The sequence below is a fragment of the Eubalaena glacialis genome, chromosome 11 (genome assembly GCF_028564815.1).
Source record: "Eubalaena glacialis isolate mEubGla1 chromosome 11, mEubGla1.1.hap2.+ XY, whole genome shotgun sequence".
NCBI lineage: Eukaryota > Metazoa > Chordata > Mammalia > Artiodactyla > Balaenidae > Eubalaena > Eubalaena glacialis.
Window position 1 is genome coordinate 27,639,830 of NC_083726.1, and position 16,792 is coordinate 27,656,621.

Sequence of the window (16,792 nt, forward strand, 5' to 3'; positions counted from 1 at the left end):
AGGTATCACCTCACACCAGTTAGAATGGGCATCATCACAAAATCTACAAACAACAAATGATGGAGAGGGTGTGGAGAAAAGGGAACCCTCTTGCACTGTTGGTGGGAATGTAAATTGATACAGCCACAATGGAGAATAGTATGGAGGTTCCTTAAAAAACTAAAAATAGAATTATCATATGATCCAGCAATCCCACTACTGGGCATATACCCAGAGAAAACCATAATCCAAAAAGACACATGCACCCCAATGTTCACTGCAGCACTATTTGCAATAGCCAGGTCATGGAAGCAACCTAAATGCCCATTGACAGACGAATGGATAAAGAAGATGTGGTACATATATACAGCGGAATATTACTCAGCCATAAAGCGGAACGAAATTGGGTCATTTGTAGAGACGTGGATGGATCTAGAGACCGTCATACAAAGTGAAGTGAGTCAGAAAGAGAAAAACAAATATCGTATATTAACGCATATATGTGGAATCTAGAATAATGGTACAGATGAACCAGTCTGCAAGGCAGAAATAGAGACACAGATGTGGAGAACAAACGTATGGACACCAAGGGGGGAAAGCAGGGGGCGGGTGGGGGGGTCGGATGAATTGGGAGATTGGGATTGACATATATACACTAATATGTATAAAATAGGTAACTAATAAGAACCTGCTGTATAAAAAAAATTAAATTAAATTAAAAAAAAAAAGCTACTAGAATTATCTCAAGATCACAGGATACAATGTCAGTATACAAGAATCCACTGTATTTCTACATATGAATAATAATCCACTGAAAATTTAAATTAAAAATACTATTTACAATAGCATAAAGAATACAAAATGTTTGGGATAAATTTAACAAAAAATGTACAATACTCATACACTGCAAACTATAAAACACTGTTAAGTGATATTTTTTAAAAGACCTAAATAATGGAGAAATATACTATTTTAATCGATGGGACAATTCAATACTGTTAAGACATCAATTCTCCTGAAATTGATCTAGAGACTGAATGCAATCTCCTTCAAAATACCAGCAGGCTTTTTGTAGAAACGGATAAGCTGATTCTGAAAGTTGTAAGAAAATGCAAAAGACCTATGACTGCTGAGACAACTTTTTAAAAAAGAACAAAATTAGAACTTACTCTACGTGGTTTCAAGACTTTAGTAATAATATCCAAAACTGTGTGGTATTCCAAAGATGAACATATATTAATGGAACAAAATAGAGTCCAGGACCCACATATATGGTTTCAATAAAAGTGTTAGGGCAATTTAATGGGGAAAGATAATATTTTCAACTAGTGGTGTTGGGACAACTGGATATACGTATGCAAAAAAAAAAGATCCCCAACCTATGCCTCACACCATACATAAAAATTAACTCTAAATGGGTTATAGACCTAAATGTTAGACTAAAATTATAAAACTTTGGGAAGAAAACATAGGAGAAAGTCTTAGTGACCTTAGGTTAGGCAAAGATTTTTTAAGTAGGATGCAAAAAGCCTGAAAAATTTGTAAACTGAACTTCACCAAAATCAAAAAACTTCTGATCTTCAAAATACACTATTAAGGACATGAAAAAGCAAGCCACAGACAGGGAAGAAAATACTTGCAAAACATTTGTCTCATAAAGGACTTTGATCCACAAGTTTTACACCTTAATAAGAAAACCAATCTGCTTTTTAAAAAATAGGCAAAAGATTTGTACAGATACTTAACCAAGAAACAAAAAAAAACAAGAAAACAAATGTATGCATTGCCAATAAGCACATGAAAAGATGCTCAAAATGATTAGTAATTCATTAGGGCAACATAAATTAAAACCTCAATGAAATACTACTATTCACCCAACACAATGATTGAAATTTTAAAAACTGATGATACCAAGTGTTGGGAAGGATGTAGAGCAACTAGAACTCTCACACTGCTAAGTGGGAATGTAAAATGGTTCAGCCACTTTAACTGTGGCTCATGAATTTAAACATGTCCTTATCACATGACCAAGTAATCCTACCCCTAGATATTTACTTAAGAGAAATAAAAACATGTCCATGCAATGACTTGTACTCGAATGTTTATGCAGCTTTATTACAGCCAAAAAACTGGAAAGAACCCAAAATGTCCAACTGGTTAATAGATAAACAAACTGTGGTCTATCCATACAAGGGAATACTACTCAGAAATAAAAAAGGACAAACTACTGGTATACACAACAACATGGATGAATCTTGAAAGCACTGTACATAGTGAAATAAGTCAGACACAAAAGGTTACGTACTGTATAATTCCATTTACATGAAATTCTAGAAAGGGTAAAACATGAAATTCTAGAAATCCATGAAATTCTAGAAAGTGATAGAAAGCAGAGAAGTAATTGCCCAGGGTGAGGGTTATAGGGAGGGAACTGACTGCAAAAGGGCATGGAAGAACTTTCTGGAGTTATGAGAATAGTCTATATTATGATTGTAGTAGTGATTATGAAATGTAGCAGGATGCTATGGTCCTTTCCCCCCATGTCCTCAGCCTGCCTTATGTCTGTGGAAAAACTTAAGCCAAAGAATAAGTTTAATCAGAGAAGTGAGAAAATGCAGAAACAAAGGAAAACAGCCCAACAAGACTAACAGCCCAACAAGACAAGTTTAGTCATTAAGCGTAGTCAAGGACCTTTAGTTCCTCTTCAAGGGCTATAGATAATATTCTAAGCCATATCCTGTGAGCTGTCTTATAGATACTAAAACCCCCACCAGGAGGAAGAAGTTAACTACATGATGACCAGACTGTAGCCATGACATAAGCTTCCACAATTCCGAGAGCTGGCCTCAAAGAAATGGGACCAAACCGACCCTGGAACTGAAGATTAACTGTACTTAAAACAATCAAGATGATGCTGGCCAGACCACTGATAACCAATTTCAAGATGACTGTCAGAGCTGACTGTGCTGTTTCTGCATGTAGCTCCCTCCCTCTGTCTATAAAAGCTTTTGCCCACTGAGAGTCAGTGGGGGGGAGGGGGTCAGCCTTTGGACAGGCAGCAGTAAACCACCCCCACCCTGGGTGCCAGCCTCCAAAATAAAGCAAACTTTCCTTTCCACTAACCTTGCCTCTTTATTGGCTTTTGAGTGGCAAGTAGCCGGACCCCCATTTTCGGTAACAATTATACAACTGTATACATTTGTTAAAACGCATCGAACTGTGTACTTAAACTGGTGAATGCTTTACTTAAAACATTTGTCAAAACTCATGAAGTTGTATACTTAAAACTGGTAAATTTGAAGTATGTAAATTATACCTCAAAAGAGCCTATTTAAGAAAAGATGCTTCAGGGAGTTCCCTGGTGGTCTAGTGGTTAGGATTTGGCACTTTCACTGCCATGGCCCAGGTTCAGTCCCTGGTCGGGGAACTGAGATGCCGCAAGCCAAGTGGCACAGTCAAAAAAAAAAAAAAAAGATGCTTCTAAAAGAATAAGAAAAACTATGAGTAGGAGACAATGTTAATAATTATCATTACCACATTATTACTGTACATATACTGTATGCCAGGTGCTTAACTTAAATGATTATATTTTATCTCAAAACCACCAAGTGAATTAGGCATTATTATTTCTATTTTCTTTAATAGATAATAAGATTGAATAACTACCTAGTAAGTAGCAGAGACAAGATGATTTGAGTCAGTCTGGCCTCTTTAACAAAAACTTGTACTCTCAGAAAAGTGTTCTACTTTATTGGAGTTCAAAAAGCACAAAACTGAGTATAATATGAGGTTGGGCTATTCACATAGGTAGAGTTTAACAGTGTTCATCTATGGGGAATAGGGCATTAGTAGGTATAAAAAAGATTTTTATTTTATACTTTAAATACTTCTGAATTGTTTAAAAATATTTTTTAAACAAGCTTTTATAGCTTTCAGTAACATATTTAAGAAGATGTTATAGGGGGCTCCCCTGGTGGCGCAGTGGTTAAGAACCCACCTGCCAATGCAGGGGACATGGGTTTGAGCCCTGGTCCGGGAAGATTCCACATGCCGCAGAGCACCTAAGCCCATGCGCCACAACTACTGAGCCTGCACTCTGGAGCCCGCAAGCCACAACTACTGAGCCCGTGTGCCACAACTACTGAAGCCCACGCACCTAGAGCCCGTGCTCCACAACAAGAGAAGCCACTGCAATAAGAAGATCGTGCACCGGAACGAAGAGTAGCCCCCGCTCACCGCAACTAGAGAAGGCCCGCATACAGCAACAAAGACCCAATGCAACCAAAAATAAATAAAAATAAATTTTAAAAAATGTTTAAAAATATGTTATATATCTCTAATTATTAAATTCATAATGGGTCCCATTCTTCTGTTATAACTTTAAAATTGTGAAATATTTAGTAAAACATCCTTCTATATACTGCCTGATGTTTAAGAGGTGCTAACATCTAGAAACCAACATTTGAAAATGGCTTACGTTAATCCAAAATATATATATGTAGATACCAAATAAATACTTGTTGAGTATCAGTAATCACACATTAGCTTATTTAAAATTTTGAAAGATGATGTAACACAAGGATAATGCCTACAGATTAAAATTTTCTTTATATACATAAGCTAGCATCTGGAGTTCTTCTGTTGAACTCTTCATTAGGAGAGACATTGGGATAATCAATTGTGTCTAATTAAAGTCTGCTTATAACTGAAAGTGCCTAGAAATCCTGATGGGACAAGACATACCATAGAGATTAAATTAATTAGCAGTCAAAGCTAATTAGCAGTAATAAGATTAAATAAGTAATAAGATTAAACATAGGTGGGGTACTAGACAAAAATGTCTGGAGATAACATGTTTGGTTCTAAGACTCCCCAATGGTCTTCTTGCCTTCAGTCTTGCCCCCTTCATGTTACACATCTACAGAGGATTTTCATAACTTTAGCGATTTGGTTATGAACAAAAGATGGCAAAAAAAACTGCAGCAACATGAAACATGCAGGAAAGAAACAGGTACTGAAAGCCATTATAGAAAAATTTCAAGGTGGGGCCTGAACTAAAGTATCTACCTAATGGGACAGAAATAAAAGATAAGCATGAACAATGTTATGAATCATGGAAAGAAATCTTAGAATACAGCAGTGATTTAGATACGTGGCTATATAATGGCTTGCTAATTTGTTTTCCCATAACCTAACTTACAATTACAAAGAGGGAAAAACCCAGACTGCATGCATAAACAAAGTGGATACTAAATAAGAAAGAAAAATCAAGGAAGCGGACATAAAACAGATGCAGAAATTGAAAGACACTATGGTGGTCAAGAGATGAATGGATAAAGAAGATGCGGTAAATACATACAATGGAATATTACTCAGCCATAAAAAAGAACGAAATTCTGCCATTTGCAGCGACGTAGATGGACCTAGCTAGTATTATGGGTTTTTTTTAAAACTTTAGTTTTATTTATCTATTTATTTTTTGCCACGCAGTGTGGCTTGCGGGATCTTAGTTCCTGACCAGGGATTGAACCTATGCCCTCAGCAGTGAAAGCGTGAAGTCCTAACCACTGGACCACCAGGGGATTCCCAGTATTAAGTTTAGTGAAACAAGTCAGACAGAGAAAGACAAATATTCTATGTTATCACTTATATGTGAAATCTAAAAAGTAAAACAAACAAATATATATAACAAAACAGAAACAGAAGACTCACATAAATAGCGAACAAACTAGTGGTTACCAGTGGGGAGAGAAAAGGGGACAGGGCAAGATAGATGTATGGGATTAAGAAACACAAACTGCTATGTATAAAATAAATAAACAACAAGGATATATTGCACAACACAGGAAAATATAGCCATTATTTTGTATTAACTTTAAATGGAGTATAATCTATGAAAATATTCAATCACTATGTTGTACACTAATAATGTAACATTGTAGGTTGACTGTACTTCAACAAATAAATAAAAACAAATATTGTTTTACCTTAAAAAAAAAAAGGCACTACAGGGGACTTCCCTGGTGGCACAGTGGTTAAGAATCCACCTGCCAATGCAGGGGACACGGGTTCGAGCCCTGGTCCGGGAAGATCCCACATGCCGCGGAGCAACTAAGCCCGTGTGCCACAACTACTGAACCTGTGCTCTAGAGCCCATGTGCCACAACTACTGAGCCCGCGCGCCTAGAGCCCGTGCTCCACAACAAGAGAAACCATCACAATGAGAAGCCCGCTCCCGCTCGCCGCAACTAGAGAAAGCCCGCATGCAGCAACGAAGACCCAACAGAGACAAAAATAAACACATAAAATAAATAAATTTATTAAAAAAAAAAAAAAGGCACTACAGTGGCCAAAAAAAATCACAGATTTTTTCCTTGGGAAATTGATACAGAAATATCACTTTTATTATGGAAAGATTATTAAGGGAGGGGCTTTTTAAGACAGGAAAAGAAGAGCTGTGTTTTGTTGTAATGAATTTAAAAGTTTGGACAGATATCTAGTTAGTAATATTCTAAGAACAATGACATTGGGAATAAGGCTGAGGAAATTAAAAAATGTATAATGGAGCAGGTTGCATGTCATCTATATAATGAATGTAATTGAAGCTCTCAGAACAAATTTTAGCAAGACATGGAGTATAAGACAGAGCCTTGAGGAATCTCTATTGTAACTACAGATAAGGGAGAAAGTACCTTCTAAAGAGAAACTAAAAAAATAAACCAAGCTCCAGGTCCATACATGCAGCTGCTTTCAGAATTGCTCCCCACCAGATGATCCACAGAGTCTTCAGACTCAACATAACCAACGATAGGTTTATATTCCTCACCCTCTACTGTTTCCCCGCTTGTATGAGTGGCACCACCATCTACCTGAACACCTCTGTCAGAAACTTGAGAGGTCTCCTACCTCTTCCTTATCTCTCCCTACCCACATCAAGTGCAGTGAACCACTGCTGTTAACTAAAGTTCTTAAACATAGTCCTCTCTTTAACTTTCCCCCTTTCTGTTCCCGTTGCTGGTCCTTTCATGTAGATCTTCAACAAATTTCACCTGGACTATTGTAACAGTTTCACAGCAAGTCCCTCTGACTCCAATCTTTCCATGCATCACCTTATCCCAAATACAGAACCTACTTAAGGATTTCCTAATGCATAAACTTCGGGGATGTCAGTTTGATTCTTAGAATTTGGCAATGAAAATAAAACCTAAACTCCTCAGCACAACACAAAATCCTTCATAAGACCCTTCTTACATTCCCTCCTCATATTCTGGGTCCCATCCAAGCTGAACTACTTGCAGTTTCCCCAGCTTACTCTATGACATACTGTTCTCAGCCTGTGAAGCCTTTTCCCCATTCTCCATGGCTAACTCCTAACCATCCTTCAAATGTCAATCTCTTGATTTGTTTATTTACTCTACTATCTTCCTTCCTTGACTATAAACAACTTACAAACAACAATTGTGTTTTTGATCACCCATCACTTCAAGCAGCTCAATGACTGCATATTCATTAATTCCATAAGCATGTCTTGCCATAAATGTGCCAGCCCAGTGCTAGTTACTGGGTGAATAAAAGCAAAGTGAATAAAACAAGTGAATAAAAACAAAGTTTGCTCAAACAAACAATTTTAAAAAGCCACTTCTTAGTTTTAGTTTCTTAGTTTAGTAGGGAATAAGATAGATATGAAAGAAATAAGAATCAAAAGAAGTAAACAAATTAAAGCCAGAGTTAGATACGAGGTAAGAATCAATGTAATAAAATGTGAGTACTTGGAAACAGAGGGGCAACTGTAGTTCCTAAAGGAACTGAAAAATATATATACTGCCCAATCATTTGCTGTACCCCAATTTTTTCTGCAATAACTCAAAATCTGTTAAATAAATGGATAGAGGGCTGAGGACAAGATCAAGTATTCATCAAGAAGATGAATAAAAACAATACATAAAATGACTACATCACAGAATGGAAAAATTTTCAAGAACTCTTGCAAAATTCCCTGAAAGCTTTGGTTAAACTCCCCCACTAAAATAAAGGAAAAGAAGTACTATTTCATTTTAGCTACTCTATATATGTAGATTTAAAAATACAATTTAATAGGTGATCATACTGGGTGTTAATTCCTTCATGCAAAGTACAACCTCAGAAGTTTGTTAATAGAAGGAAAGTTATGTATTTCTTTAGTGTTCAGTGAGAGTTGAAGAAGAAAATAGAACTTACTGTCCACGAGGATACCAACGGTGCTTAGTAGTAAAGAACATTTTGCTAAGTTGTTCTATCATGGGTCCTTGCTCTAAGTGTTCACCTTTTTCTTCTAATCTGGTTTTCAGCACTAGATCATGTGTTTCTTCATTATTCTGCACAGGATCTGGCCGAGGGATAGGCTGCAAAATCATCAGCAATGAACAACATCAAAATGTAGCAATGTTAGCCAGCATCTGATTGAGTTTACAGTAAAATAATTACCACAATGAGTACTTCATTATCGTACCTAAAGGTGGGTAAATAAGTCATCAGAACAGTTTCACTTAGTTGCACTATTCATTAAAGAATCAGAATTTTTTTTTGGCCACACCATGCAGGATCTTAGTTCCCTGACCAGGGATCGAACCCGTGCCCCCTGCAGTGGAAGCAAAGAGTCCTAACCACTGGACCGCCAGAGAATTCCCCAGAAATATTTTTCTTCTCATATCAAGTTTTGGGTTTCCTTTCCAATAATAAAGTTCTTATTTAAAGTTATTTTCCCCCAATAATAAAGTACTTATTACTTTAGTTTCTATTTCTCAAAACTATAAATTGTGCCCATTATTATTTTTTAACTTAAAAGTTTAGTCTCTACCTTGCATACCATTAAAGTGAGATACAATGAAAAACCTTTAATAGAAAATGACATTTCTTATATCCAAAAGAAGCAGGAAATTTTTCAATGTTTTCATTTTAGGTGCCTGAAATGCCATCAAATGATGCTTTATGGTAATTCGAGTAGTTTTTTCCCCCAAAGACATTAATTACTAAAAAAATCTCATCTCCTCCCAACACATCAGTGATATAACATATGCCCATCAGCAACGCTGGCTGACTAAAGCCCTTAAAAATCAGTGTCTTGGAAAGTCAAGCTACCTTTATTTTAAATATTAAGTGGTAACATATGTAACACAAGACTGTAACATTGCCTTGCTTTACAAATACCATATATATGTATTACAACACAATGAAAACCTGAATTTACCATCAAAAAGGAAACAATTCAAACACAGATGTCTTTACATTCACACACTATTAATGACAACTGCTACATTCTACCACTGTACTGAATGTTACAGCATAGACTCATATTTATTTAGTTTATGTACATGAAAAAATAAAAGCTCTTTAGAAGGCAATATATAAGTACATGATGGTGGCACAACTGACTAAGTACTATAGAGATGCAAATTAACAAAGATATTAGTGAGAAATAGAACAGGAGCCAAGTCAGAGCCTTGTCACAGAGTGCAGAATGAATTCTAGAAGGAATAACAAACATTATAAATAAAGCAAAGTAGGTAAAAACATACAATAAGCAGGTGATCTTAAAAAATGGATCTCGAGAAATCAGATTATGAAAAGCTTTCAAAGTTAGATTTAAGTGTAACAATTTGATTTAAGTAGAAATAAGGAACCACTTCCTTAGTGTGGGAGGGAATAAAGAGAAAGTATAATGAAGAGGTTAAGAATTGGGCTTTGGTCAATAACTACTATCTCTGTGACCTTGGAATAGTTATTTAAGCTCTTAATCTCCCTTTCGTAAAATCTAAGGAGTAATTATCTACCTAATAAGGGTTTGATGAGGATTAAGTGAAATAATAACATGCTGAGCTGTCCCTCATACTCCTTGAGTTCAATAATGGTAGGTAGCTGTTAACATTTATTTTAAGGCCTCAAACAGGAAAACAGTGATATAAATTTATTTAAAGAAAAAGCGCTCCTTAGACATTTTAAGTAACTTTATATGATCATCTCTTACATGTAGAGTGAAATATTAATATTTAAGTGCCTTTGCAAGTTACTATCAGACCCTGAGGTATACTAGCAAAGGCTAGATTAGAGCCTATAGTTTTCTTTTAGGTTACTATACTTGTTGCTAAAGATCAAATGTTTTAACTATTATCAAACAGTTATTTTCAAGTGTTAATAAATGTTCACTGTCTCTCTTCCTATTCCCAACAGGCTCAATTCTAGTATATCACAAATTCTCTCTGCTTTGTATTTCTTTTCCAGGCACACAGATAAAAGACATTGGAATTAATGGCTTCTTCGAAGTCTAAACCAAAAGCCTCTGCAGACTCAGAACTGATTTTTAGGTTGTATTTGATCTCCTTGATCAAACTTCAAAGAAAGGGTACATGAATATTTCAGTAAAAAGTAAAAACTAAAATAAAACTGAATTTCAACTTAAAAAAAAATATTCAGAACTGTCATCCTGAATTTCCCTTGTTTTTCTTAAGAATTTTCAAATTTGACTTTTGAAATTTTCCACTAAATCAACCACTAAAAAGAATTTCCTAGTACTTACATTTTTACTTTATTTTTCCAAATCATTATTTTTTTGCCCCTGGTTTAAAATCTTTATCTTCCTAAACCAGAAATCCTAAATTCTAGAAAAATATTTTTAGTTTTAATAAAACACATACCTGGCCGAAACAGAAAGAAGGATCTTTTTACCTGGATCCATGGAAAATAATCAACATCTTTTAGATTCAAATGTAAATTACCAGAAAACCAAAGATACAAATCATCTTAACTTTCCTAAAGCCAGTGTCAGTAGGTGTTTCTACTTATGACCAGGATCTCTGTATGCAATATGCTTTCCAGGGCCTAGAGAATGAAAGGGCCCACTAGAGTTGCAGCTACTTCCTTGAGAAAAGAAGAAAATCATATCTAAATTTTAAGTCACCTTTAAATATAGTTATTTAATGTTATGTACTACCTTCATGAAATTTGTAAATCTGGATTCAAAAAGAACATATTTTAACAGTAATATGTTTTTGAGAATGTTTCTTATTGTAAATAAAGTCCAATCTATAATTTATTACTTGAGAAACAAAAAATTTCCATGCTTCTCCATGTAAATATCTCTTAGCCTTAAAACAGAAAACGCTTAAGCATGAAAAGAGAGGCCAAATTTATTTATTTAATCAACAATACTTATTGTGCACCTACCAAGTATAGGTATTATTCCAGGTGCTGAGGATATAGCAGGGAACAAAACAGACAATGCCCTGTCCTCATGGAGCTTACATTTTAATGGAGGGAGACAGACAGAAAAGCAAGAAAATATCCAGTGCGCCAGAAATGATAAATGCTATTAAGAAAAGTAAAGCAAAGTGAAGGACAATAGGGATTCCAGGGGCAGGGGTACTATTTTAAATGTAATGGCAAGGAAGGTCTCTAGGTAACAAATAAGGAAAGATCTAAAGAAAAGGGAATAAACTATGAGGATTTCTGGGGGAAAAGCATTCCAGGCAGAGGAAGCAGTAACTATAAAGGCCCTGAGGCAGGAGCTTCCTAAGTACTTACCTTAAAGAACAGCATGGAGGCCAGTGTGGTAGCAGTAGAGTGATTAGTGTGAACTGACAGGAGTGATCTCCTAGACTAGAGAGAGGAATACTGAGGACATGGGAGAGGAGACAACTGATACAACAAAGGGAGTTCAACAGAAAAAGAGGCAGGGAGATGGGTATGTATGCAAGGGAGTGATTATGATGATGACCATGGAATCTATGCTGGGTAAGGAAAGAAGTGAGAATGTACAAGATACATGAAGGACTGTGAAAAAGTGGTTCGATCAATTGATGCAGGTCTTAATGAGGGGATGAATAATTCCTGAAGCTGGGAAACTAGGGGGAGTTGGTAGTAAGCTAGTGGAATTCTTAAAAATCTAGATTGGGAGGAAGGAGGAGGAGTTATTTGTGATTAAAACATCTCTAGGGTACAACCACAGGAGTGGGGGGCTCCACTCCCATGCCGAAAAAAGATCAAAAAGAGGCTGGGGTAGTAGACAGATCATCTACATGGACACTGAAATAACAAAGAATTAGGACACAGTGTTGGAGAGTGTGAGAGTACATCTAAAATCTTCAAAGAAGAGTGGAGGGATGGGGGGCACGTGAGGGTGAGGATAAGTGAATTGCGGGATGACAGATGACAGATAACAGCAAAAGAAAAAAGATAAGTAGATGGTACGGTTTAATGATACAAACTACAAAGCTAGAAATTGTTAGGGAGGAGGAAAGATGATCTGGATATGACAGTGAAGAGCCACAGGGACACCTATTCCATCTCTACGCTCAGTAGTAAAAGGGTTTAGGAGAGAAAAGCACAACTACTTAAGAGTGCTAGGGAAGCAATGACACCAGGGTACAGCCAAGTTTCTGTTAAAGTCAGAAGGTGAAGGCAACATTCTGGAAGAAGTTAAGGTTATGAGAGATTTTAACGATGATTAAGTTCTAAAAGTACAGTGGAAAAGTTTTGAGAGTTGGGAAGGATAGGAAAAGCATCAGGTTCAGGGATGCAAAGAGCCACATGGGGATGAGAGTTTGGATACTGAGAAATGACCACACAGTCCTGGGCTTCTTAGTATAAACTGCTAAAACAAGGATAAAGCACGTAACCAGAAATCTAACAAAAAATAACAATGTAAGAAGGCACAATATAGTATGAGCTAGAGGTTTACAGGCCAAAAGTCAGTGACTTACTCCTATTTTCTACACACTGTCCAAAGAAATGAAACAAAAAAGGAATACTGGAATATTGCCTATGGTATCTAGCTAGAATACAAAGCAGGCAGACAAAATGGTGAGGTTTTAAAAAGGGAATACAAACTAGTAAAATAACATTAATTTGTTTTGTCAAACCGGTACTCTGGCCCTAATGATGATTTTTAAAAATAGGTATCACTAGATGCATCATGTGACGAATTATTTTCTCCTCAAAAAGCAAATCAAACATTATGAAATATAGTAGAAGAGGGCTTAAAGAAATAAGAGGAAGCTATTCATATATAAAATAATAAAAAGACTTGGGTCAAGTTAAATTATATTAAAAATAAAAACAAAACCTCCTTTATCTAGTGCCTGGCTTTTGAAGAAATATGGAAAAAATTAAACTAGGCCACTTAAAATATATGCCTATGTTGGCCCATTAGAAAAAAATAACCAGGGGCTTCCCTGGTGGTGCAGTGATTGAGAATCTGCCTGCCAGTGCAGGAGACGCGGGTTCGAGCCCTGGTCCGGGAAGATCCCACATGCCGCAGAGCAACTAAGCCCGTGCGCCACAACTACTGAGCCTGCACTCTAGAGCCTGTGAGCCACAACTACTGAGCCCACAAGCCACAACTACTGAAGCCCACACGCCTAGAGCCCATGCTCCGCAACAAGAGAAGCCACCGCCATGAGAAGCCTGCGCACCACAATGAAGAGTAGCCCCCGCTCACCACAACTAGAGAAAAGCCCGTGCGCAGCAACGAAGACCCAACGCAGCCAAAAATAAATAAATAAATAAATTTATATTAAAAAAAAAAAAGCAAAAGAAAAAACTAACCGAAAAAAGAATTCACCAAACATTAAAAGGATTATCAAAACCAACACAATATAAAAGTTATGAAACAGTACACTAAAATACAAACTTTTCATAATTTATTAGATTGCAATATATAGTAGTATGGGACAATGTGTTTTTAAAATTTATACTAGGTGTGTTTGATCCCTAGTCAGAAATCTACCAAATTTTAGACCAGAAAACTGATGCCGTAATTGTGTTTAAATGTTTCACTTTGTGTACTGAAAAAAACCTTTAGAGAAAAATGATGAAAAGAAATAAGAGAAAAATCAAAACAGTAAAATAAAAAAGCCAAAAGAAGATCTAAACCAAATAAAGAAAATCAAACAATTCCCTTCTCTTTGGATACTGTAAAGAAGGGTGAATAGTCCAACAACAAATTAAAAATTACAAGAGATTTTCTTATACATACTTTTGTGTGTTCATATGGAATGTCCACAGAAGGGTGATAGCATACTATTGTCCTGCCATCAGATGTCAAAGCAAGCTCTACTTTGCTAAAAAAAAGAATGTTTTAGAAACAGAGTTATACTGTATTCAAGGCAAAATGATTATTAGAGCTAAAATTTGTTAATCACAAATCCCTGAAGAATAAATGCCATCATTTCACTGGACTGGCAAACCAGGTACCCATATTACAGGGGACAACTCATACCATCCCACAAAATATGTCAGCTTAACTACCACAACAAACCTTTACTGCATTACCCACTATTTTATATAAATTATTCTTCAAATTATTTGTTTGGTTAAAGTTATTTGTTTTCTTAACCTTTGGAAGAGATCTTCATGTTCATTCATCACTATTAATAGAACTTCTTTTCCTTATCTAAAAGCTACCTTCAAAAAGCTGTAAGGAGATTACTTAAATTATTAAAGCTGAAGATCAGCAAAATACATAATCTTCCAGGTAAAGGATAACCTGAATTTCCAATCATAAAGATTGTAGCTGAGTACTTTTTCTAGATCAGCATTTCTCCAAATGCCTTTGGCATAATGCAAAACACGTCATATAAGACTCAATCTTTTCAGGTTCAAAAGTGCTACCTATTACCTAGTCTTATTTCATCACTATCCTAATACTTACTAAATTTACAATTAAAACTGGTGTCAAGAGGGAAGAAAATATATTTTTACTAAAATTCACAATAAAAACAATGTAACTTAAGAAAACATGTTGTAGTTTCTGCACATAAGACTCTGCTATAGAGATAAAGGACAATATTTCATTCATACGTTATTCCTAGTTCTGAGCATACTGACTAGAATAAGTACCAAATAAATTGTGGTTGAATTAAATATTTGTAATTTAGGATTATTCAGTGTTAACAAAAGATAAGATAAATAACTGCTTAAGCTAATAGATATGAACCCTAAGAGAAAACCATAAAAAGTATTTAGCTTCTCCAAAAAGCTAAAGAATGCTTCAGGAAGAAAAGATAGCATTTCTATCAGCAAGTCTGTCTTACAACAAATGAAGTATTCACTGAAACACAATGATAATGATTTTTATTTAAACCATTTACAAGCCCAGACACTGGGTAAATAAGATCACTGAAATAATTTTTAAAAACAAAATTAAAGAAAGAATAATCAGAAAAGAAAGCAGAAAATATCAAAACAAGAAATAAAATTAAATCATTTCAGATAGAGCTAACGAACTTATTTTTTTTTCAATTGGATTTCAATACATACCAATTATAGTCATCTGGAAGAGAAGAATATGTAGTTTTATGACAAACACAATATAAGGCTCCATCTGCAAAAACCCCAAACAGTAAGATGGATTTAGTTAATTTGAGCATATGTCCTCACACCAATGTAAAGGTAGTTTTACTCATTCAACCACTATTTACTGAATTCACTATGAAACAGGGCTGTACATGGAGCTAGGGATTCAACAAGTTAAGATCCAGTCCCTGACCTCAAAAAGGGTGCAAGTCTGGTGCCCTGTTAGGAAGGGTAAGCACTGGGAGTGAAAGGGACACATGGACAGATTACAAAACAGGAGTGTACAGGTTCAAGAATGCTTTTCCCCTGGAGATGATGTTTAAGGTGTCCTGAAGGATGATGGAATAAGCTGGAGTTTTGAGGGGATGAGTACAGTGTTCCTTGCAAAGGGAATAAAAAGCGCCAGGACCAGAGGAAAGAAAGAACATAAAGTTTCTGAGTATTCTAAAAACTTTAGTGTTGGGAATTCCCTGGTGGTCCAGTGGGTAGGACTCAGCACTTTCACTGCCGGGGTCTGGGTTCGAGATCCCTGCTTGGGGAACTAAGATCCCGCAAGCCGCGCGGCTCAGCCAAATAAATAAATAAATAATAAAATAAAATAAAAACTTTAGTGTGACTGGAGTGCATAGTTCATAAAGGGCGAGTGTTTAAGTAATGAAATACAAAATAAACTGTTCAAAATCCACTGTTCTCAATCAAAATGCAACATTTCAAAGCATATTTTCCGTTTTTAGAATACCTGCAAATTCAAGAGCCATAACTACTTTTTTTAAAGTTTGTGAAAGGTTCCTCTATGTTCAGAGAAATTATATTCTTTTAAATATAAAGAAAAAATGTAAATGTAGCTCAGTATGGGTAAAAAAAAATTCTGTATATCTTCGCTAAAACCAAGGATCAACTTCTCTCAACTGAGCCACTTGCTCCTCAGTATGGAATGCCATCCCCACTTTGTTCAAATACCACTCATCTTTCAAGAGTCAAATGCTACCCTTCCATGAAATCCTTTTCCCCCTTCCTGCCCTACATCCCCCATCACAGAAAGAGTTGTCTATTTTACATGTCCCACAACCAACATTCCATATGACATTGCTATACTATCATTGTGTCCTTCTTTTTCTATGCATCAGTTATTTATATGTATCAAAGATGTCTAAACAAAGATGTGTTTTCCATCTTTGTAAACTCTCCTTTCCCCAAGGATTGCATATACTTAGAGGTCTAAATATAAATTCTTACTCCAATGCATTAAAAGTACCTTAACAAAATTCATTAGTATCATAAAAGATTACTCAGCAAAATGTCAACCCCAAAATTCTATTGATGTAAAGATAACAAAATACAAAGAATTAGAAATATAACCTTATCTTTCAAAAGATTTATTAATTTTCAATTATCTGTGCTAATACAGAAGAGCATTTATTAAGACAAATCAGAGGGTAATGTAAAAATCATTTACACATATTTTATTTTCTTGTCTGACACTGTT

The 16,792-nt window shown here is 35.7% G+C and overlaps 1 protein-coding gene across 8 annotated transcripts in view; it reads right to left on the reverse strand.

Moving 5' to 3' along the window:
- The window catches only part of MRPL42 (mitochondrial ribosomal protein L42), a 63,662-nt gene that overhangs the window by 42,398 nt on the left and 4,472 nt on the right, over positions 1–16,792 (reverse strand). For all 8 annotated transcript variants that reach the window (XR_009702560.1, XM_061205446.1, XM_061205444.1 and 5 more), the window contains exons 3-5: positions 15,271–15,334; positions 13,988–14,072; positions 8,197–8,360 (exon numbers count right to left, since the gene is read on the reverse strand). Coding sequence is in view for 7 of the 8 variants with exons in the window: in XM_061205446.1 (XP_061061429.1) it covers positions 8,197–8,360; positions 13,988–14,072; positions 15,271–15,334 (313 nt within the window). In the remaining variant the exon portion in view is untranslated. The remainder of the gene's footprint in view (positions 1–8,196; positions 8,361–13,987; positions 14,073–15,270; positions 15,335–16,792) is intronic.